At 38.6% G+C, this 24668-nt stretch overlaps 1 protein-coding gene across 1 annotated transcript; it reads right to left on the bottom strand.

Moving 5' to 3' along the window:
* Nucleotides 1-3747: 3747 nt before the first annotated feature.
* Nucleotides 3748-23258, bottom strand: LOC135715402 (homeobox protein Hmx-like). The gene is made up of 3 exons (XM_065238685.1): nt 23147-23258; nt 20050-20467; nt 3748-4780 (listed from the first exon to the last, which is right to left on the bottom strand). Exons 1-3 carry the CDS (start codon nt 23250-23252, stop codon nt 4471-4473), a joined length of 834 nt encoding a protein of 277 aa, XP_065094757.1. The 5' UTR covers nt 23253-23258; the 3' UTR covers nt 3748-4470.
* Nucleotides 23259-24668: the final 1410 nt, after the last annotated feature.

The raw sequence follows: 24668 nt of genomic DNA, 5'->3' as shown, positions 1-24668 counted from the left end.
TGGTTTGTTTTCCGTCAATCTTGTTTTCCGTGCTGTGCACCAATGCTACCGACGCCAGGAAGGCAGCTCCCACACCTGGACCCTACCTATCGACCCATAAACTCATGAACCGGAGACCAACGGCCTTTCTTTCCTTCCGAAGGAAGACGTGATCAGAGATGTTATGCCTCAGAACATCCCGGCGGCGCCGACTGGAATTGAACCCAGGCCTGCTGGGGTGAGAGTTAATCACGCTTACCACTACACCACCAGCACCGCTCACTTCCATTTGATGATGGGCCAGCCAAACGTGTTACTTCTCCATTGTTAAGAGTTGTCATATTAAAATCATAAAAAGAAAGCCAAGCTTCGCTAAGAGCAAATGCACCATAATCATTATTGTGAACTAAAAATGAGTCTAATTAAGGAATGAGACTTCGACAATTCCACTGTATAACAGTGATCAAATCCCCGACCTCGTTTGGAAAATCGTGAAATCGCTGATTGTGACGCACTGAAAGCAATATTGACAGATTTTATGTGTCAAACACATACTTCACGACCTGTTCTTGCAACTTACAAGTAAGAATTATCATTATAACATCTAATGGTTTCATAATTCTGAAAAACAATTTTTAAATCAAGTGTGTGGAACTATAGCTGATATAACGAAATATATATTGGAATCAAAAATCATGATTTCCAGTGAAAGTTTGTCGTAGCCTATATTATCAAATATCAGTTGTAGCAATAACGTAGTACACTAAAACTTCCGTTTACGAAGTCTTTTTTACGCAGTATTCAGGTTTCGTCCCTCTTTTTCCGAAGTATTTTTTTTTTTTCGTACTTTAGGCTTTTTTTGCGATACTGGGAAACTGTAAAATACCCCAGAATATGTGTATTTATTTAATCCATGAAAATACATGTCTGACGCCATTTTGAAATCTAGCTTCCAGTTAGTAAAAAACTGGGAAACTCTGCCAAATACCCCACAATATGGGTATTTTTCGAAACGGAGTGACGTGTAGGGACCGGAAATCCAATTCTGACGCCATTTTTAAATCCAAGATGGTGGCTTCCGCTTGCAAAAAAAAAACTGAAAAATACTTTGGTTTATTTCCTTTTAATTCCGTTATAATTGCTTATCTTTTGACAGATACGTGTTTTTCGTCTACTACTTGCAGACTTCATCAGTGCCAAGTACTCAACACCACTGACCACAAACCAACACACTTAAAGCTCTTCATAAAGGGATTCCGTTAAGAGGTTCGACAAATTACAGTACTTCCCACTTTTTACAAACCGGAAACCGCCATCTTTGATATCAAAATGGTGTCAGACATGGATTTCAGTCCCGTTAGGTAACTCCAATTGCAAAAATTCTCATATTGTGGGGTATTTAACTATCAGGTAATCATGACATTTTATTATCGGAAACATAATGCATGAACAAAAGAGACTGCTGTCACCAGAACCTGAGATTTGTCAAATAATGTAAATATTACTGCTCCGTGAACAGAAGAATTTTCATTTTAATTATTAATTTAATTCGCGATATTCCGATTGTTAAATTTCGAAACGTTTTTATTTGTCAAGCCATCGAATGTTTTTCTGGGAATTCATATGATGAGGTGTGAATGGATCCGAACCGCAGTGCTTCTACTATAACAATGAGCTTAGAGTTAGTTAGAGTTAATTATTAGAGTATCTGTTGCATCATGTATGTCGTTTCATAAAATTTGGTGAGACGTTTCTAGATCTCTCAAAAACTGATTTTTACTGCAACTACTAAATACGCGATGGGTTCGAAAAAACCCTATTTTTGAATCCCGAAGTGTGCGTACATTATTCATCTGACAAAGATAATGTATGCTTGCGGGGCTTTTTGTGTTTGAGAGAGTGGCCACAAAATGCATGTGTATGAGCAGTAGGGTGTTTCATTTTGAAAAAAGTGATGAATTTTTGATAGGCCACCCTCCAGTTCGATTCATAGCCCCAAAATATGAACCTGTGCAAAAAATGGTAAAGATTGATGAAGGTTTAGAGGTCGCGCCAATGATTTGGATTTTGTATGGAGATTTTGGTGAATTAGTATGGGAAATTATTGATTTTCGTTTACATTGCTCTAACTTTGGTTGTAGTTGTCCAAACGTTGAAAAAAAAAATATGTGGTTGTCATGACAATGATCAACAAGCCTGTTGTTGTTGCGATGAAATTGGCGTTGTTGCCTTGTACATATTCATCTGTCAATTTACCCTATTTTGCCATTTTTTCACATTTTTATAATTCTTGATACGCTGCAAAACTGAGCGTAGCAACTGTAGGCTTTTTGTTTATTGCCATAGCAATAACATACTAAATTTTTTCGACATTTGGACAAGTAGAAGCAAAGTTATAGCGATATAAGCGATTTTTTAAATTCTTCCATAGTAATTCCCATACAAATTTCAAATCATTGGCGCGACCTCTAAACCTTCATCAATCTTTACCAATTTTTGCACAGGTTCATATTTTGGGGCTATGAATCGAACTGGAGGGTGGCCCATCAGAAATTCATCACTTTTTTCAGAATGAAGCACCCTAATGAGCAGTCATTCTTGAAATGGGACGCTTCCAGCTCCAGAGCTAAAAATGTTAGTATCTTTCAAAATGTTCACGTTTCTTCCATAAAAGCACTGCCGGCCAGTGGGATATGGACTGTTTATACATGAATACATACATATATTGTCGATTCATCCCTACAAATTTTGCGGTTTTGAAGATCTGGACGGAGTTCTCATCTTAATAAAATACACAGTAACGATTTATATAACAATTGGTTTGAATAGTATATTTCGCATACGCCATACGTTATCATACGAAGCGAGTTTCTGGTATCAAACCAGTCACTTCCAAGATGCACTTCCAGCTGCCGTCAGCTGCTGTTTACATTATGTTGTTTAGATAATTCAGCATTAGTCTACTTATCCGTACTGCACGTCTCATAAAAAATATACAAACACATCCAACTGAAAAGCTTAAAACAATATTCTATACAAACTGTACAATGTCAATGTTGAATTAAGAAAATCTACGTCTAATATGGCTATCGAATAGAACGTTGGGAAATTCACGATCACTTCGTTACAATAATTTGATGTTTTTAAAATAATCTTCTCAAGAAAAGCGTGGAGAGTTACATCTTATTTTTCTAGGGTTTATGAAACACAGCATCTACTGACAGGATCTATCGGATACTTAGGAACTTTACAAAACCTGTTATGTACACTCTTCCTTAAAAACCCCTATCGACTAGGCTACGTACATGGAGCACAGAGAGATTTTGTTTTTAATGTTCAATCCTCTCAAATGTTTGATCTTTTGAAAAAGTAGCTATGGTTGAGTTTTCAAATGAACAGAAAGATTTTTTTCATGTTGATGGAAAGTTTGTATTTTATCGTTCATTTTTGGGATCCTGAATTGAGACCAATTGATAAGTAAACCTTGAAATACATAATTATTCAGGTTTTTTTTCTCTTGTGTCCTTTTATTTTTATTTTATCAAAAATTAAAATGGAGTGTACTTTGGTGTTTTCTGCTGTACAAATCTATGGTTATCTTGTAACCAGTGTAGAGAACATATTTTCCGTTACAAAACTCACATTTTATATTTTATATTGTATTCTACACCCCAATTGAATATGGGCTGTTTTTTTTAACATTCTGCTCTATTCCATTGAAGAAAACTGATCATCTATGATTCACTTCTTCAATACTCAGCATTAAATATTTATGAAAAAGATCATCCCGGAAACTCATTGTGAACAAAAATACATATTTTATAAAACAAAAAACAGAAATCAACGTATAACTGAAAATAGATTAAAAATATTTGCATTCGTCTCATTGCTGCTCCAGCGAAAAAAAATACCATTTGAGAGAATTTGAAGTACACCTTTTTTTTTATTTAGCTGATGTGCGTTGACTTCTACGAAATATTTTATTTGTTATGCTTTGAATAGAATGAAACGAATCCTCAATTTCACAAGTATGATCCATTTTCCTCAATAGAATAGTGTGGGATGCTTCAAAAACACACATCGTACATTTTAGGGGCAGATAAACCATGTGTGAGCGCGATTTATTGCATTCAAATAATTTTAAAATATGCTCATTTTCAAATTACTCCTAGAACCTAAATACGATTTGTTAGTATCTGATCCTATCCGCACTTTATTTACATTTATTAAATATTCTCAAGGGATCACTTCTGTCTCTTTGCTCCTTGGTAAAAATCATATTTTTCAGCTTTATTTGGCATTCTCTATTTAACGTTAAAATTGCTTCACAAAGCGATTCAGCTCTGAAGTTAGTTTCTATCAAGGGATTACTCAGTACTGATTCTACTGGTACTAGTTTTTGCTGCTACCGGTACAACTGTAACTACTATTACCACTACTAGCACAATTTCTGCTGATGCCGATAGTAGAACCAATGTTCGAAACACAATATTACACCAAAGATGAGAGTGGTGGTCTTGGCGGGCTGCCGCCACGCGATACTGCCGTGTAGTACAATTGCTGAGAGTGGGGATGTGGTGGAGGAGGGACAAACCCACCGCCAGCCCCTTCATGGTATAGGACAGGCACGCGTACCAGTCGTTGGGCCGCATGCGCCATGTTCGCCATATTGGCTGCTTCCAGCTCGGCAGCCAGCTGCCGTTTCCATTTGTTGCGACGATTCTGAAACCAGATTTTCACCTGCGTCTCCGTTAGCCGAAGGGAAGCTGCCAGACCGGCGCGCTCCGACGAGCTGAGGTACCTGTGTTGAGATAACAAGTAGAAAGGAAGAAGAATGAGTGGCTCGTACCTAATGAGATGAGGGTTGAAATTGAAAATCGATAGAATTGATTGCAGTTTGAATGCTGTTCTGTTCCACGTTCGCCTGTCGAGGTATATGTTGTATACGAAAAAGCTAATGGAGAATGGTATCGGGTGGAAAGAATGTTGGTAGATTTAGAACTTTATCGTTCTTTCGATTGGTCATATGCGGTACTGTTGCGTGAATCCTTTATTGACGTTCATGTTATTTACTTAGTCAGTCACCCTTCTATATTTTTTAGAACTTTTGAATCAAATCTTGAATAGTACGCAATATTTTGTAAGATGCTTATTTTAAAATGAAACCTGCGGATGCGGAACGTATAAGACTTCATATTTGACTTCATGAATTATATAGTACTTCTTTTCAAATAAAAAATAAAGTCTGATTAAAAGTAAATTTGGACGCAGGTTTCAATGTACCATTGGAACCAGAATATTTCGAGAGAAATTTGTTCGTTGTTTTTTGAGTAACTGGTGAAAATTTAATCAAAATCAAAGCGTTTAAAAGTTTTTTTTTTATATTAATTTATTTGTACAGGCTCAATCGAATAAACTTTACAGAGCCGAGTTATCATTTGCATTATACATGATTAATGTCTTAAATCTAGAGTTAAAGGAATTGAACCGATTACTCGCGGTCGTCTCGAGGTTAGTGGAGATTTACAATTTTTTGGATGGGGAAAAGGAGAAGGAGGTTTGAAATATGATTTATTATACAAATATTTAATTAATCCTAAAACATGAACTTATTTCTATTCATCTTGAAAACAAACATTAAAAAAAAACTACACGCACAATACACAAACTAAACACAAGGTTAATCAAACTTACAATCTTAGTATTCTTAAAGTAAACATATATGAGTTTCATAAACTCCAGATCGCGTCTAGCCAAAATATCCCGAACTGGAACATTAGGTTGTCTACCTCAAGCCCGAAGGGAATCGCACAGCTCAGATCTGACTCCACGATGCTCAGCACAAGACCAAAGGATGTGATCGGCGTCTTGGTAACCTTGTCCACATTCACAGAGATTGCTGTCTCCCAGCTCAACACGAAACAAGTGAGCGTTTAACGAATAGTGATTGGACATGAGGCGAGACATCAGACGAATGAAGTCTCGACCCACATCCAACCCCTTGAACCAAGGACTCTTCGACACCTTAGGGATGATCGAGAATAGCCATCGTCCCAAACTTCCTTCACTCCATTTATTTTGCCAGCTGGCGAGCGACTGTTGACGATAAATGAAGAAAAATTCATTGTAGGCGATTTGTCGATCGTAAATATCGCCTTGCATAGCGCCCACCTTTGCAAGCAAGTCCGCCTTCTCATTGCCCGGAATCGAGCAATGAGATGGGACCCATGCAAAGGTGATGACAAAAGATCTTAAAGATAAAGCACTCAGAAGGAGTGCTTTACCGGCCTCATGGATCGAATAGCCTCGACAGAACTGAGACTATCCGTAAAAATGAAATAGTGATCTGGTGCAAGTGAGGCGATCGTTTCTAGCGTATAGTGTATTGCCGCCAGTTCAGCAACATATACCGAACAAGGAGCTTGAAGCATTCGAGAGGCGCTATGAAATTCGTTAAAAATACCAAAACCAGCGGACGACTCTATTAGTGATCCATCTGTGAAGAACGATCTTGCGGAATCAACTTGGCCAAACTTTGCAGCGTAAATTGACGGAACAATCATGGAACGATGATGTTCTGGGATTCCGCGAATCTCTTGCGACATAGATAAATCAAAACTAACTGAATTGCCGAAGTCGGAGAAGCATACACGATGGGGATTATGCTGTGAAGGGCTGACATCCTGAGTTATGTACACGTAGTACAATGACATAAAACGAGTTTGAGGGTTTAGCTCAAGAAGCTTCTCAAAGTTTTCGATTACCAGTGGGTTCATAACTTCACAACGGGTGAGGAGCCTGAGGGACAATTCCGAAAACCGATCCGATAGTGGCAACATGCCCGCCAACACTTCGAGACTCATCGTATGAGTCGAGTGCATGCATCCTAACGCGATACGAAGACAACGATACTGGATACGTTCCAGTTTGATGATGTGAGTTTTAGCCGCCGACTGGAAGCAAAAACTACCGTATTCTAAAACCGATAAAATCGTTGTCCGGTACAACGTTAGAAGATCTTGCGGATGAGCTCCCCACCACGTTCCGGTAATTGTTCGGAGAAAATTGATCCTTTGTTGGCATTTTCGTCTCAGATACTCAATGTGGGATCTCCAGGTGCATTTGGAATCGAACCAAACCCCAAGATATTTGAAAGACATGGAATGAGTGATCGGCTTACCCAAAAGTTGAAGCTTCGGTTGTGCTGGGCTATGCTTCCTAGAAAAAAACGACCAACTCAGTTTTCTCCGTGGAGAATTCGATACTTAGCTGGATAGCCCAAGTAGACAAATTGTCTAAGGTATCCTGTAAGGGTCCTTGCAGGTTGACCCCTTTGGGCCCTGTCATAGACACTACGCCATCATCTGCAAGTTGTCTCAACGTGCAGTTGTCACTTAGACAATTGTCAATTTCTCTGACATAGAAATTGTACAAAAGGACGCTTAAACATGAGCCCTGGGGGAGACCCATGTAACTAAATCGAGAAGCTGTAGAGTTTCCATGAGAAAAGCTCATATGTTTCTCTGACAGCAAATTGTACAAAAAGTTATTAATGAATGGGGAAAGGCCACAAGCGTGGAGTTTGTCTGAAAGGACTTCAACCGATACTGAATCAAAAGCCCCCTTAATATCCAAGAACACAGAAGCCATTTGCTCTTTTTTAGCAAAAGCCAACTGGATTTCTGTGGAAAACAACGCGAGACAGTCGTTCGTTCCCTTACCCCTACGGAAACCAAATTGAGTATCTGAGAGTAGGTGGTTCGTCTCAACCCATTTGTCGAGGCGAAAAAGGATCATTTTCTCCAATAATTTTCGAATGCACGATAACATCGCGATGGGACGATACGAGTTATGATCTGACGCGGGTTTTCCAGGCTTTTTAATGGCTATAACTCTCACTCGCCTCCAATCATCTGGAACAATATTGAACTCCAGGAACTGACAAAACAAGTTCAACATGCGCCTCTTAGCGACGTCTGGGAGGTTCTTCAACAAGTCGAACTTGATCCTATCAGCCCCCGGAGCCGAATTGCGACACGAAAGGAGCGCGAGTGAGAGCTCCAGCATTGAAAAAGGCTGGCTGATCTCGTCTACCGAATTCGTCGTTTCGCGAGGAATCATCTGTGCCGGCACGGAATCAGGACATACTTTTCGCGCGAACTTGAGAATCCACCGATCCGAGTACTCCTCGCTCTCGTTGTTTGAAGACCGGTTACGCATCCTTCGCGCCGTGTTCCAAAGCGTATTCATCGACGTTTCGCGCGATAAACCGTCCACGAATTGCCGCCAGTATCCGCGTTTCTTGGCTTTGATGAGGCTCTTGAGTTCGTGTTCAAGAGTCGAGTACGCTTCGAAATACTCGGGTGTTCCGCGTTTCCGGAAAAGCTTGAACGCGTCGGACTTTTTACGATAAACCTCAGTGCATTGCTGGTCCCACCAAGGGGTAGGAGGTTTCCTACGAAAAGACGTTCCTGGAGCCGGCCGAGTTTGAGCTCGACGCGCGCTGTCCAAGATCAGATTGGAGAGGAAGTTATATTCCTCAAACGGTGGAAGCTCTTCGACCAACGACACGGCTTCATCTATCGCGGTCTTGAACGTTGTCCAATCGATATTACGGGTGAGGTCGTACGCGACGTTAACGGATTCCGACGAATTGAACCCACTGGCAATCGAAATGCCGATCGACAAGTGATCACTACCGTGGGGATCCTGGATCACATTCCACGTGCAATCCAACGATAATGAATTAGAGCAAAGTGTGAGGTCTAATCTACTTCCATTTGAGGATGGACCAGCCAGACGTGTTACTTCTCCATTGTTAAGAATTGTCATATTGAAGTTATCACAGAGGTCATATATCAAAGTAGAACGGTTGTCATCATACAGTTCCCCCCAGCCTGTACCGTGGGAATTAAAATCTCCCATAATCAACCGTGGAGTAGGAAGAACTGAACAGATATCTGAAAGTTGTTTTTGACTAATCGAAACTCGGGGAGGAATATACACAGAAGCAATACAAAGGCTCTTGCCTTTAACAAAAGCCTGACATCGTTTCAAAGTTATAGACAATGGAACATGAAATAAGAAAATTATTACTGCTCAAACTGGTTGGACTGGCTCCATGTAGGTAATAGAATAAAGATTGCAATAATCAACTGATGCATCTTAAGTGTGTGTTATAAGTGAACATGAGTTGAACACAGAAGATTTTTCTTAAAACGTAACAAGGGACAGACAGCTGAGGAAGGAGGTGTTAAGGTAAGGGAGTCAAACCTGGGTACATGATCTGAACAAAATGTACGCTGTCAGCTACTTTACAGTGAGAAATATATTTTAAGAGCAAACTATTAGCCTTACTATGCCAGTAATAATTCAAATCGTTCTATGAAACCAAAATTAGCAGCCAAAAAACGCTTACGACTTGCATACCAACAAGTTTTAATTAAATTTGATGAAATGAAAACTTGGGCGCATTCAATTGACGTATTTTAATGAGTTTTTTTTTAAGTACACAGATGATTGGGGGTTTAATTTAGCTCTCAAGTGACATCAAGGATTTTTTTAATTGCTTGTTTGAAAGCAAACCACAAGAATCAACACACAAGGTTTTTATGCAGAATTTTTTTTATTATAGTCACTTTAACACTCTTGGGTCATTCGTGACTTGTCCGGGGGTGAGATTTGAACTCGTGACTTTGGCGTGAGAGGTATGGATGTTTACCACTACGCCGAGGTTGCCCCATGCCTATGCAGAATTATTTTTTTATTGCATCCCCATGGCCTAAAACTATCAGTTTAAATCGTGTTGATCGATGTTAATAAGCAAAATGCCCTCAACAGTTTCTGTCTCCGACCACTAAGGGCACGGTGATAAAATGAAACCTGCTTTAATGGTTTCAGTCAAATAATTTAAAATTTTACTATACATTTTTTAAAACAGCAAAAAAGGTTATCTTCCATTTAATTCCACTTAATTAATTTTGGTATCCATGACAGATACGTATTTCGACTACAATGTGCAGTCTTCATCAGTGTCATTCCCACTAAAGAACTTTTCAAAATCTAACCCCCTTAAGTACTCATCCCCTAGGTAAAAAAGTCAAGATCATAGGTATAAAAATGAAACTACAATGTGTTGAATCGGAACCTACCTAACTAATAAAAACCAAAGATTTAAGTAAGCTAAAGGAGAAAAATCTATACAACTCTCTAATAAGGAAAATCCCCAAAGGCTTGGTAACCATCATAATAAAGTAATGAAATTGGGTTGTTAGCGGAATGCTAAATAAAACAGCAAAAAAGGTTATCTTCCATTTAATTCCACTTAATTAATTTTGGTATCCATGACATATCCGCTAACAACCCAATTTCATTACTTTATTATGATGGTTACCAAGCCTTTGGGGATTTTCCTTATTAGAGAGTTGTATAGATTTTTCTCCTTTAGCTTACTTAAATCTTTGGTTTTTATTAGTTAGGTAGGTTCCGATTCAACACATTGTAGTTTCATTTTTATACCTATGATCTTGACTTTTTTACCTAGGGGATGAGTACTTAAGGGGGTTAGATTTTGAAAAGTTCTTTAGTGGGAATGACACTGATGAAGACTGCACATTGTAGTCGAAATACGTATCTGTCATGGATACCAAAATTAATTAAGTGGAATTAAATGGAAGATAACCTTTTTTGCTGTTTTATTTAGCATTCCGCTAACAACCCAATTTCATTACTTTATTATGATGGTTACCAAGCCTTTGGGGATTTTCCTTATTAGAGAGTTGTATAGATTTTTCTCCTTTAGCTTACTTAAATCTTTGGTTTTTATTAGTTAGGTAGGTTCCGATTCAACACATTGTAGTTTCATTTTTATACCTATGATCTTGACTTTTTTACCTAGGGGATGAGTACTTAAGAGGGTTAGATTTTGAAAAGTTCTTTAGTGGGAATGACACTGATGAAGACTGCACATTGTAGTCGAAATACGTATCTGTCATGGATACCAAAATTAATTAAGTGGAATTAAATGGAAGATAACCTTTTTTGCTGTTTTATTTAGCATTCCGCTAACAACCCAATTTCATTACTTTATTATGATGGTTACCAAGCCTTTGGGGATTTTCCTTATTAGAGAGTTGTATAGATTTTTCTCCTTTAGCTTACTTAAATCTTTGGTTTTTATTAGTTAGGTAGGTTCCGATTCAACACATTGTAGTTTCATTTTTATACCTATGATCTTGACTTTTTTACCTAGGGGATGAGTACTTAAGGGGGTTAGATTTTGAAAAGTTCTTTAGTGGGAATGACACTGATGAAGACTGCACATTGTAGTCGAAATACGTATCTGTCATGGATACCAAAATTAATTAAGTGGAATTAAATGGAAGATAACCTTTTTTGCTGTTTTATTTAGCATTCCGCTAACAACCCAATTTCATTACTTTATTATGATGGTTACCAAGCCTTTGGGGATTTTCCTTATTAGAGAGTTGTATAGATTTTTCTCCTTTAGCTTACTTAAATCTTTGGTTTTTATTAGTTAGGTAGGTTCCGATTCAACACATTGTAGTTTCATTTTTATACCTATGATCTTGACTTTTTTACCTAGGGGATGAGTACTTAAGGGGGTTAGATTTTGAAAAGTTCTTTAGTGGGAATGACACTGATGAAGACTGCACATTGTAGTCGAAATACGTATCTGTCATGGATACCAAAATTAATTAAGTGGAATTAAATGGAAGATAACCTTTTTTGCTGTTTTATTTAGCATTCCGCTAACAACCCAATTTCATTACTTTAATACATTTTTTGTTTTGCACATAACTAAGCTCATCCAATTTTGATTGGAATTGAATTACCAATACTGGGTAGACTAGAATTAAGATTTTCAAAATATGCTTGCAGAAGCTTTACCTGCATTCAGAGTTTAAAAAACGCAAAATCTATATAGGGGAAACGCTCCTATAGTTACGGTACGTTAGAAGCGTTAGGTTCCTATAGTTGTGTATTGAGTCTCCATGCACAACTATAGGAACCTAACGCTTCTAACGTACCGCAACTATAGGAGCGTTTCCTCTATATAAAAATGAATTTCTGTCTGTCTGTCTGTCTGTCTGTCTGACCCTTATAGACTCGGAAACTACTGAACCGATTGACGTGAAAATTTGTATACAGGGGTTTTTGGGGCCGTGGAAGGTTCTTATGATGGTTCGAGACCCCTCCCCCTTCTGTAAGGGGGGCTCCCATACAAATGAAACAGAAATTTCCGCATAACTCGAGAACTAATCAAGCAAATGGAACCAAATTAGGCATGTGGGGGCGAGTGTGGGGGTATAAGGAGATAATCATAGGGGGTAGCCCCTTAGATAATAGGGGGGGGGGGCTACGTACAAAATAGCATGCTTTTTTAAATCGGCGCATAAACTCAAGCTAATATTGAATCCCGAGCAAAACCGGGTACACTCAGCTAGTTCAATATAAAAATGATATTCTGGGTCCTAATCATACCGTAACATTGTCGTTGAGTAAATGAATTAAAACGAAAATTTCAGGGTGCGGTGCAAATACATCGGCATTATTAATGTGAACAAAGGAAAAAATATTTACCAATAAGAACTGGAAATATGATCTGACTTGGGCATTTATTGCGAAGTGGCCAGAGCGAATCGTAAGTAGCGGACAATGGAACAATGCCGAACCTACCAGCTGACTTTCATTTGTCTTTTTCATGGTTTTTTCGTAACTTTTTGATGTCTTATTAAGTAGCACTTCTAGCAACGCACCTGAACTTGAAATTCTGCATTAAAAATCATATAATTGGATTAAAAATGCCAAGCAAAACTCAAAATAATATTGAAAAGTGCGTTCATTCTCTTCTAGATTATTATCTGCTTACGTTTCACTCTGGCCTTTAAAGGGAAAACTTTGAAATCAATAAGGTTATTTCAAATATGTATCGACTTACAGTTTTTCCCCAGAATATGTCTACCATCATAAATACACAATCTCGGACACGATCGCGCACATAACAGAAGATGGAATTGAGGACGACGTTCTGATTTTCTACCCAAATGAAAATTATAAATCACATAAAGTTTGAAAGAAATACGTGATTTTTAGAACGATTTTTTTTTTTAATGCTAAAGTTAACTCAAAATGTCATCACTTATTCAAAATGTACATCAAATGGACTTTCTCAAAGTAAATTGAGATATAGATGAGATATTTGGATTGGAATCAAACAAATGCAGCTCATATTAAGTCCATTAAGTTGAGTCAAGTTTCGATATGTATTGAGGTCCCCAACAACTGTCCCAAATTTGGTTCATTTGGTTGTCAAAAACTCAAAAATTGTTACAATTAGGATCAAACGTAAGATTATGATTGAAAAAACTATGCAGAACAACTTTGTTGAAGATCGATAATAGATTAGACATTTGTGCAAAATGTTATTAACTTTTAACTTTGGACCAAGTGAACCACGCATACCTACAAGCTCATACACTGGCCTGTAGGTATGCGTTGGGCAGTAGATCAAAAGAAAATTGTTGATAATTTTTTGCGATTGTATGACAAAAGTTCGAAAGATTAAAAGTAGAATGACAAAACGTCGAATGACAAACGGTTGAAAGGGCAAAAGGTCTAAGGTACAAAAAGTCGAATAGACAAAAGGTAGAATAATGAGAAGGGGACAAAAGGTCGAATGATGAGAAGAGAACCAAAGGTCGAATGGACATACGGTCACATGGACAAAAGGTCAAATGTACAAAAGATCAAATGATTCAAAGAGTGACACAAGGTTGAACGATTCAAAGAGAGACAAAATAAAAAAGTCAAATGGACAAAACATCGAATGATAAAAGCTCTAGGGTGAATCGAAGTGAGGCAAAAGTTCAAATGCTGAGAAGGAACAAAAAGTTTGAATGAATAAAAAGCGAATGACTCGAAGAAGGGCCGACCTAATATTTGTTGTGAAGTCCACTTGACCAGATGGAAAGAAGCTTGACATACTTAAGTTACGTTGAATATTAAATGAATAGTCATCTAAATCGATTTTTTTTTTGGTTTTATTAAAGAACAAGCAGTGATGAACAGAAATAAAAATATTTCTAATACAATTCTAACTTACAACTTACCGATGGGGTTTCAAAAAAAACTATACAATCTGCAATAAATTTGTAAACCGTTTAGTTCAACACCACCTTGCAAAAAAAAAACATAATAAAGTCGTTCCAATACTGCTCCCTTGGATTCAAAAAGAGGTTATAAGATAAAACGAACAGATCTTAATAGCCCGTGTCATAAACTATAAAAAAAATTACTATTCGAAAGAACTGTTTGTAAAAAATATAATATTCTTCTATTTTCTTAAGATATCTGTTATATTGTTTTCTCTATTTGTACCATTCTTCCTATTTTCCATTCGATCTTTTGCCCTTGGACCATTTCTACCAATTAGTTTATTTTTTAGGCTAAAATGTCCAAAGGACCCCACAATGTTTATGAGTTCTTCCTGGGAGGTGAATTGAGATTAGTCTCCGCTTTCAGCCGTGCCCTCAACTCCCTTGCTTTTTAAAATTGTTTTCCTTCAGCAGCGCCCACCGCTTGGTATCTTTTTCCAGGACCTCAACTGCTTCTTCGTCTGGTACTGTACTGCCTGTTTCCGTTCCTTCCGCGTGGGCAGGAGTTCATCCGATGCCCCTCCATATAAGAAAGGAAACACGAGTTTTTGTTCCCTTGTTAGAATATGTGCCCCTTCGGGGGTCCGCTTTGAGAAGCGTCCGAGAACGGTTGTGTGTTTTTGCTCCGCTGCGTGCTTTTTTTTTAGAGCTCGGGCTATCTTTGTGCTGCCGTGTAGTTTTTCGGTGCTCGCATTTGAATAGTTTTATGTCCCGGACGCGATAATTCTATTTAGAATGATTTGTGCTGATGTTTTTCCCCTGTTGCTTTGGTGTCTGGTGTGCTCTCGCTCCCTTTGTTGACGGTGTGACTCGACCGCGCTGATCTATTATTAGGTTTTTGCGGTGTGCATTGCTTTTGTGCGCAGAGTGACATGAAGAAGAAAAGTGATATTTAGTTATTGTGTGTTTGGATTCGCTGGAGGAGGAATTGTTTAAAAATGACTAGAGAAAATTAAGCATCGAGAATGCGCTCCCGGATGTATTGATTTGGTGAGTACGTTCCAGTTGAAGATTGTTCTCTCTAAATATCCCTTTTTTGAATACGTTTCATCAATCAAACATTATTATATGTTGGGTTTGGGGGAGGGGGGGGGGGGGGCAGCCTAAGGGTTTCAATGGATTTGTAGACTGGACAAGTGTTCGTGGATTTGCCAGTCCCTTGTCACGTGTTGATAGACGTACATCTTGTCGTTTGTCTTCCAAAGGTCTTCAATGAAGTTGATTCACCCAGCTGCAACAAACCATCAGGCAGAACTTTACAACCAGTGAAGTATCTGCAGTCATATGTAATCCTTGCACTGATGGTGGGTTCTATTCACATCACATGTTCCCCTATAAAAAAGTGAATTTGTGTCGCATATATTATAATCTCATCTGATTCTGGATTTTACAGTCAGCTTCACAGGTGTCAACCTCCTGCCCAGGAATAAGGAAAACTTCGTTAAAGTCTCTTATTGTGTTTCCCTTCCGACTGGGGGACTTGTAGACTTCGGGGCAAACTTTCTTTGACGGTGGTGGATTATTCCCTTCGTTCGCCTCCGTATCCGAAACTGGCTACATCTGTTCCAATTCTGCTTCAGCCTCCAAGCGAGTCTTGAACTCTCTTTTTTTTCACTCAATTGATACGTTCCCACATTGGGTTTGGCATGGAGAGCTCGTCTTGAGAGAGTTTCGCTACCGCGTTTTTTTTCCGGCCAGTGTAGGATTCCAGCTTCTTTCCAACCAGAAAGAATTACGGTTAGGCATGTTTCGCATCTTTCAATTGTTTGTACCACTTTAAATGGCATTTTTTCCGCACTTGAACTTGGACGACACTAGCTGACTCCCTTCCGAAACATTTTGAACTGTCACTTTTCTCCAGGCAACTTTGTCATCATAAAACTGAACGGTACCAAGTCAAGTCAAAATGGATAATAAATAAACAATAAGGTATTCAAATTTACTTTATAAATGCTATAATAAACCATTGTGCAGCGATGATCGAGACGTTTCCGTCGGATAAGATTATTTTGCGGCCGAGTGTCTAGGAAGCTATGGAAACCGAAATGGCTCTTGATTTTGTTTTACGCCCTTATAGTATAAACCACCATCGCACTTTGTGAGTTGCCCCAATAGAACCCTTGCTTTTGGTTTGAATCAGTACAAATTCGTTCTATTATATAAAAAAAAAAAGAAGTATACATATTCATTTTCTTCCGAACTAAACAAACCACCATCACACTTTGTGAGTGGCCCCAACAGTATCCTTGCCGTTGGTCTAAATCGGGTCAAATCGGTTCTAATAATTATTTTATATTCAATCAAGTAAACCACCATCACACTTTGTGAGTGGCCCCAACAGCATCCTTGCTGTTGGTTTAAATCGGTTCAAACCGCTTATAATTAATTATTTTGGTCATTGATTAAATAAAATAAACCATCATCACACTTTGTGAGGGGCCCCAACAGTATCCTTATTGTTGGTTTAAATCGGTATACACACATCTAATAATGATCTACATCTCTAGACAGCCGGCTGTTTAGAGCATAAATCGAAAACACTTATAAATAACTACACAAAACAAAAGATCGCATCACTTATCAAGGTGAATCCTGATCCAACGAACCTAACCCACTAACAAAACCTCCTTCCTGTGACTTTTGTGGGATGCAGAGGTAAACACGGTCCCAAAACAACAAAAGTCACACACTAACATTCCTTCCCTCTCCCACCTGATTGCAAGGACGTGGCCGGTGACGTTATTGATCTTTAAAGGTAGGAGTCACTGGAACATGTACACTGAGAATGGCAGGTTACTACCAAGCCCCATTCAGTTGATTCTTTGTACAATTTCACTGGTTCAGATCAATCACGGAGTGCAACTATCGATACGTGCAGTCAGACTAAGCTAACTAAGCTAAGCTAAGCTAAGCTTGTTAGAATATGTGCCCCTTCGGTTTGAGGAAATGCAGCAAGTTGGGAATCTCCTTTTTATGTCCATGTAAATTCCCCGTACACCTGTCAGCATATTGAGACCCAAGGCAGCTTGAAAATTCTCCCATGCTACACGCTTTATATCACCGTATTTCCCCAGCACCAATGCAAGATAGGTATCCGGGACTTCAGGTGGTAGGTCGTAAATTCTCAAGTACTGTACGGTGCCCCGCAAAGGACGACATGTGTACCTGCACTAATTTTAAATCGGAATAATGGAAAACTAATTGTTAACGGTTGTGCAATAAGCACAATACGGTATACGGTATGAAGCGATCATTTGAATATGGTTCGCGTACAGTACTTTTACAGAGGTCGCAATTTCGTCCATTGATGGTTTTTTCAGCTAGCTACGAAGCTGAGTTTAATAGGGTTTTTGATCTAATTTCCGTCCTACTAAGCACAACACGCGTTTTACCTTTTTTTTTTGAATGGGTCTGAACAAAAAATGGAATATTTCTGTCAAAGATGAGTTCTAAATTTATTCACCTTTCCATATGTACCGTTGGATTTGATAAAGAGTCGCAAATTTTCGAGATATGGTTTAAAATCTAATGCTGCTTCTTGATTATAAATTCGTCCTACAAATCCACATTGAAACGCCATTAGATTATCTTCGCCCTATGAATAAACGTAGAAAAAGGGGATTCGCTAGGAGCGCTTCTTTTGTTTTGAGAACAATGAGCGTAAATATTCATACAATGCGCTCTAATAGGATCCATGTTGTAGCTAATGAACTAACGCATCGGAACAAACCTATTATTGATTTGTGCACGGTGAAATCATTGATATTATTGATCTTTTCTGATCGATAGAACGGAAATGGGCGATTACGGCGAAGTAGCGCTCTACCCTAGTCAATTTTATTTCCACCGACATCTACAGTTGTTTGCTTCCAACGAGGCAACGAGAGAAGCGATCGAACTTCACACAATGAGCAAGCACTGCATCAATAGTTACTGTCAAATAACAGGCTATCGCGTAACCCGCAACAACAAAAATACACTGGAGTCGCTTTTTACGCGGGTGATACGTCCCGCGTAAAAAAAACCGCGTAAAAAAAACCGCGTAAAAAAAACCGCGTAAAAAAAACCGCGTAAAAAAAACCGCGTAAATTCCGGAATCCGCGTAAAAAAACACCGCGTAAATTCCGAAATCCGCGTAAAAAAAACCGCGTAAAAAAAGACCGTGTAAGAAAAAAACCGCGTAAAAAGCGATATACCGCGTCAATTCTGAAATCCGCGTAAAAAAAACCAAAATCCGCGTAAAAAAAACCGCGTAAATTCCGGAATCCGCGTAAAAAAAACCGCGTAAATTCCGAAATCCGCGTAAAAAAAACCACGAAAAAAAACCGTGTAAAAAAAAACCGCGTAAAAAGCGACTCCAGTGTACAAAGTTGCCTGTGAAAGGTGAAAATTCATTCAAATTGTAGTCCTAACTAATCCAAGAAACTTTACTGAACATGTCAACTTAAAAGGATGCAATCCCAAAGCGTTGATATTTTTTCCTGTTAGATTTAATTCCTGGCCCACTGCATTGAGCATTTTTTTTTTTTTTTTGTCTTTATTTTAGAGATTTTTAGCCTGAGGCTAGTTCATCTCTTACTGCATTGAGCAAACTTTCACTGTAAATATATGTTAAAGTTAATATATAGTACATATGTCTACATACATTAGTAATTTTAACAAATGTAAAAATAGAGGTTGCATCCGATCATGCGATTTAACCACTGTTCGTATTTTTACTTTAAAATCATATCCAAAAAACCTTAAACATTCAAATGTGGTTTAAAGTAAGTAGGAGGGATACATAGCTATCTATAGAGCATTTCCAGCAAACCGATTGGACATGAGTATTTCCGATTTGAATGAAACATTACTCATATGTTCGCTGCTACCAATGGTTGCATTTTTCTTTCAAATAAGTTTTTTTTTTTCTAAGTAGCTTTTGAAAAATGCGAAGACGTTGTATTTAATTAAATGTCCTTTGAGAAAAAAAAATTCACTGATAGAAAAAACTCATAGTAAAAAAACATAAAACGTTGACTTTCTAAGAACACCCCCTTCGATTGTTTTAATTTATTTTTGTTAAAATAGCTGCAGTAATGCCATAAAATTTGGTGAAGTGTGTAGTTGTACAGGCAAAAAACAAATTCTATAATTTTTTAAATTTTATTGATTTTAGATATATAACGGAATTGCATATTTCTAAGTAAAATAATTTTTTTTTTCCTTGATTTGTTTTCCGTCGGTACCCACGCCAGGGAGGCAGCTCCCACACCTGGACCCTACCTATCGACTCATCAACTTATGAACCGGGGACCTACGGCTTACTTCTCTTCCGAAGGAAGGCGTGATCAGAGATGTTATGCAACAAAACATCCCAGCGGCGCCCACTGGGATTGAACCCAGACTTGCTGGGGTGAGAGGTAATCACGCTTACCATAACACCACCGGCACCGCTTAAGTAAAATAATGATATATTTTTATTTAAGAAATTATTTTTAATAAATTCGCACATATAAACTTTTTATGTAATTCCAGTTTACCAGTTAATGCGAGTTTAAAAAATAATATTTATGAAATTTCGACATTTTAGACCATTTTAAAATGTTAGTAACGATGGCCAGTAAATGTGTTTTTCCATGATTACATACATACATATATATTTATTGACCCCAGGCCTGCAGAATTTTCATAAATTTTCTGTCTATCTACTCATCGCGAGTGCATTTAACGACAGCTAAATAAAATCTTCACTCCATTTTATTATAAAGTCGACCGCTAACAAAATCCTTCAATAGGACAAACTACATTGCGATAGACGTAACGATTTTTACTAATCTCCCATGTGCCAAAACAGGAACGTACCATCCATATGAGTAATATTAACCCTATCAAATATAGCATCAAATCTTACCTTTTCATATCAAATGTCGATTCCAATTGAAACACTTGCGCACGCGAGAAGACCGTTCGGGTTTTCTTTTTCCGCTTGGACTGCATCGCACTGTTCGAATTGGGCGAAGCGGAATCCGACGGCCTGTCGCTGCCATCGTCATCTTCCTCGATAATCTCCTGACCGTCATCATCGGATTCACAATCATCGCCACCGGTGCTGCCACTGCCGCCTCCGAGGCTGCTTCCGCCGGAACCAAGCCCATTATGCGTACTACATCCGTGTGTGTTCATGACACTTCCACCGGTTGGTCTACCAGCATTTAAACCGCCTGCTCCACTTCCCATAAATGCCGGATGTGGTGGAGGTGTCTTGGATTGGTGCGATGGCGGCGGCGTGAGTGATGGGGATTGATTTTCCAATATACAGCCTGAATTATCTACGGAAAGAAAACATACAATCGATGAATAATGAGCTTATGCAGCTATGCTATAAATTTTGAATCATTGATCAATCGATTATCGCTTTTCATTATCGATTATTATCGATTATCATTATGTAACATGGGCATAATAAAATGCCGAAGACATCAGTGTATTTTAACATTAATGTTAATCACATTAATAATTGTTATGACGAAACGAATGCGTGCCCTCAGTGAATGTCCGTGTTACGGTGAATCAGGACGGACAAGCACCCCTTGAATGGCACCACTTTAGGTGTAGGTACAACACAATTAAGCTAGGTAGCATTTTTTCAACTTCATCTAAAATTGTCCGATTACGAAGCCATACATGGATGACACTTCAGAAAGAGTAAACGAACTAACCTTGCAAATAATTCACCACACAGTTGAACCGAATTCCACACTTTCCCGACGGTTGTGCCGTGCTGTGTATCGTTTCAGATCTCGACGTTTGTACCTGAAGTGAAACTGAAACGACACATGCGGCAAAAGTAGTTTGTTGTTGACAATAAAACTGCTTTTGAGGGAAGCCAGACGGGGTTCAAATTTTGTGTGCAATTTTCTATCCCTTCTGAAATACGTTATAGAAGAAAAATAGGTAAAACGTTAAGGTAGCCATTTCTCGATGATAAGCTTCTTAACAATCCGCCTTTTTCCATCACAGCAGTTTTGCTCACCAGTCTGGTCTTTTGCGGCAAACCTTACCGACAGACAGCAACCTAGAAACCCGCACTATAAGCCTACTATGATGGTTACCTGGTGTGTCAGCGAAACGTTTAACACAACCTAATTGGTTGTCAACTATGACTCGCGTGTTTTTTTTTTTTTTTTAAAGCAGCGTGCGTTTGGTCACATATTGCAGAATTGTGCTTTTTCCATCAGAAAATGAAGCGCTCTAATGAAGCAAACCACAATGTACGAATGTTTTTAAATTTTTAAAAACGCCATGGGACTTTTATTGAAAAGCTAATCATTTCCTATCGTACTCCATATCATTGTCTGTGGCTATTGGCTTGTAGATTCAAACACTATCATTGAGCCAGAATGCTAGAAACTTAGACAAAAAGGTTTCCGATCCTATTTATAACCATTCTGGTCAGTTTTCTTTTCAATTCTTTGTACCCCTTTCTGGTATTTCCTATAGCATTCTAACTATCTAGCGAAAAAATGTTTTCCTATTCTAACCTTACTTCACTGGCTACACCTCGGCAGAAGCTAATTGGGAGGATTAGTTTAGTGAAACATGAAAATGCTTTGCTATTCACCTTTACTGTTTATTTTACTTAACCATACTTTACCATTTTTACTGCAAACTAAGCGAAAACGGTTTCGCTGTGCTAACTTTTTGAAAGGGTTTCAGGTTACATGCGATGCCATCCGGCATTTGCCCCTCGTGTATATCGATTAGCTTCGGCCAAGTAACTGGTTGAGCTCAATTCAAACAGGCGCGAATACAGTCGCTTGCTGGCATTTGGTGTTAACCACCACCGACCGTAAGCATTGCAACAAATGAGATTATAAATAAAGCTTTTCATCAGCCTTACAGTACAAGTAGGAGTAGACAAAATAGATGCAAATTTTACAAATCATATCAGGCCACGTCGGGTCCTAGCCAGAGGTCATTTCGCTGAACGTTATTTCACTGAAGACCGTAATATCGCCGAAGTGGTCATTGCGACGAATTTATGATTTTAGTTTATTTTTAATCTTTTTGACACTATTTTCTCCACATCTAACCCCCTAAAATTAAAGGAGCCTAATAAACGATGGGTAAACAATTGGATAGCTTAATTTATACTAAGTTCCAACAATAACTAGAATAGTTGAAACTAGAATGAACTGTTCATTAAAACATAAAGAAAAAATGTCTAAGGATCATTAAATGTTATCGCCATAAACTAAAAAAAAACGCATACCTTAAAATATTATTTAAAAGCAGCCTGAATGTATCCATCTATGAATTTTTTTCATTGATTTGTTTTCCGTCGATCTTGTTTTCCGTGCTGAGGTTCAGCACCAATGCTACGCACGCCAGGGAGGCAGCTCCCACACCTGGACCCTACCCTATCGGCCCATCAACCCATGAACCAGGGACCAACGGCTTTACTTCCCTTCCGAAAGAAGGCGTGATCAGAGATGTTATGACTCAGAACATCCCGGTGGCGCCGACTGGGATTGAACCCAGGCCTGTTGGGATGAGAGGTAGTCACGCTTACCACTACACCACCGGCGCCACTGTCCATCTATGAAGAGATTTGAGCCATCCATCAAATTGAAAATATAATAAATATACACACTTAATCTAGCTCGGTAAAATCGCCAACAGCCGATTACCTCGGCAATTACTTTTGCTGATATCTCTGCAAAATATATGTTTGTTAGCTGATATCTCAGGAAAATGTTATTTGTTAGCTGAGTCTCGGCAATTGTTTTACTGAATCTCAGCAAAATAAATTGCAGAACTGCTCGGCTGTTGGAATCTTTAAGTGATATCTCATCATAAAATTTGACTCAAGCACACAGTGATGATGATGTGTAATTAATGTTGTCGGACACTCAGATAATGTTGAATCTCATAATCATGAAAAAATCCATGGGCGGTAAAATTGAGACATGCGTGCAATAATTTAACATCAGCTTGAAATTACTCACCATTGGTGGGGCTGTGAAACGGCATCCGATGGGCGGCTGGGGGCCAAGGCCATCCGGGAGGGCAAAGCGCCGCATAACGATTTGCTATCGCGCTCCATTGTGACATAAATCCTAACCTATAAGAAGTAGAGATAAAGAAGAAAAAACATTATAAATTGGGTAGGTACGTACGTCAAAATTCAACAGTATATACAACTCAACACCCCGAAGGGCGGAGTAATTAAGCGCAAAGATTCTACAAAATAAACCACTCAAAGTAGTCAAGAGGCCAAGCATCACATCCCTTCACTTCACATTTTGCGGCTTTCCCCCTGACGTTTGTTGCCGATGGTTGGCGGTGGTGGTGACTGAATATTGTTATAATAGATCTTAATACCTATTCCCTCAGGGATATTAGTCGCACGATTTTCTACTTGGCAGACACAAAAGGGGATGGAAGTAAATGCCGCTTGGAACGCATCAGAGCGAGTTACTTGAAAAGCAGTGATTGTTATTTGCCAGGCCTACCACCCATTCTCACTTCCTCCTTTTTCAATGCTACCGGAAGCCTTATCGTTTCGGCGTAGTGTTGGTAAACTTAGGCGAAAACAAAGATGCTCGAAGAAAAAGACATTATCCGAGGAAAATAAAAGGAAGAACTGCTTCCTATTAATAGTCAGTCAAGGGCCGTCATGCTGTAATTTGTATCCCTTGTATCCCTTCCGCAGAAGAAAACAATTTGCTACCCTCTTTATAATGCTATTGGCTACATATCAGCTTTATACGGAATCGAAGAATGTTTGTATGAAGCTTCCAAACAACAGGGTTGAATCATGGAGGAAACTCTCCAAAGTAGCTATTTGGGTCTTCTGAGGGTTCTAGATTTGTAGAATTTTTTTAGACCAGATGTAGATTTGTAGAATGTTTTAAGACCACGATAAGACTTGCAACGTTACTTGGGCTATTATCAGAAAGATTGTAAAACTACAACTGGAAATGATTTACTTCACAGAGTCAGAGCCAGGTTTTAGACCCGCAGACAATGAGGTAGACCATCGTTCATATTTTTTTAAATTTCTATGGACCGTAGACACTCACCAAACCTCCCCCTAAAGTGTCCACGTGGTTTATGAACAACCCCAAACTCAACATTATCTTAGTATGAAGCTGCTCATAAATGGTAATAAAATTTTGCTTTCACAACCATTAAAAGTAAATCCCAGCCGAGGTCGGTGAGATTTTTCTGAGGCATACACATCTCTGGTCCCGTCTTCCATCGAAAGGGAGGCAAAGCCGTTGGTCCCGGCCCATGTGTGTTTGAATGGGTGCGATATCCTACGCAGGTGTGGAAACTGCCTTCCTGCACATTCGACTGTACTCTAATACATGGCTATGCATGAGCATATAAATATTTAAAGCGAGCTAATATTTATCATAAACAACGCAATTTTTTAACAAGTTCGCTTACAAGTTGTACAAAAGCATAGTCAGAGAGAACAGAGGAAGAAGAGCAATCGTTATCCCTTGCATCCTATGAATACGC

This window comes from Ochlerotatus camptorhynchus, unplaced genomic scaffold (assembly GCF_037179485.1).
Source record: "Ochlerotatus camptorhynchus isolate MF236.1 unplaced genomic scaffold, CSIRO-AGI_Acam_v1.1 ptg000884l, whole genome shotgun sequence".
Taxonomy (NCBI): Eukaryota; Metazoa; Arthropoda; class Insecta; order Diptera; family Culicidae; genus Ochlerotatus; species Ochlerotatus camptorhynchus.
The sequence above is the reverse complement of the archived record's forward strand: the minus strand, read 5'-3'. Positions and strand labels throughout refer to the sequence as shown.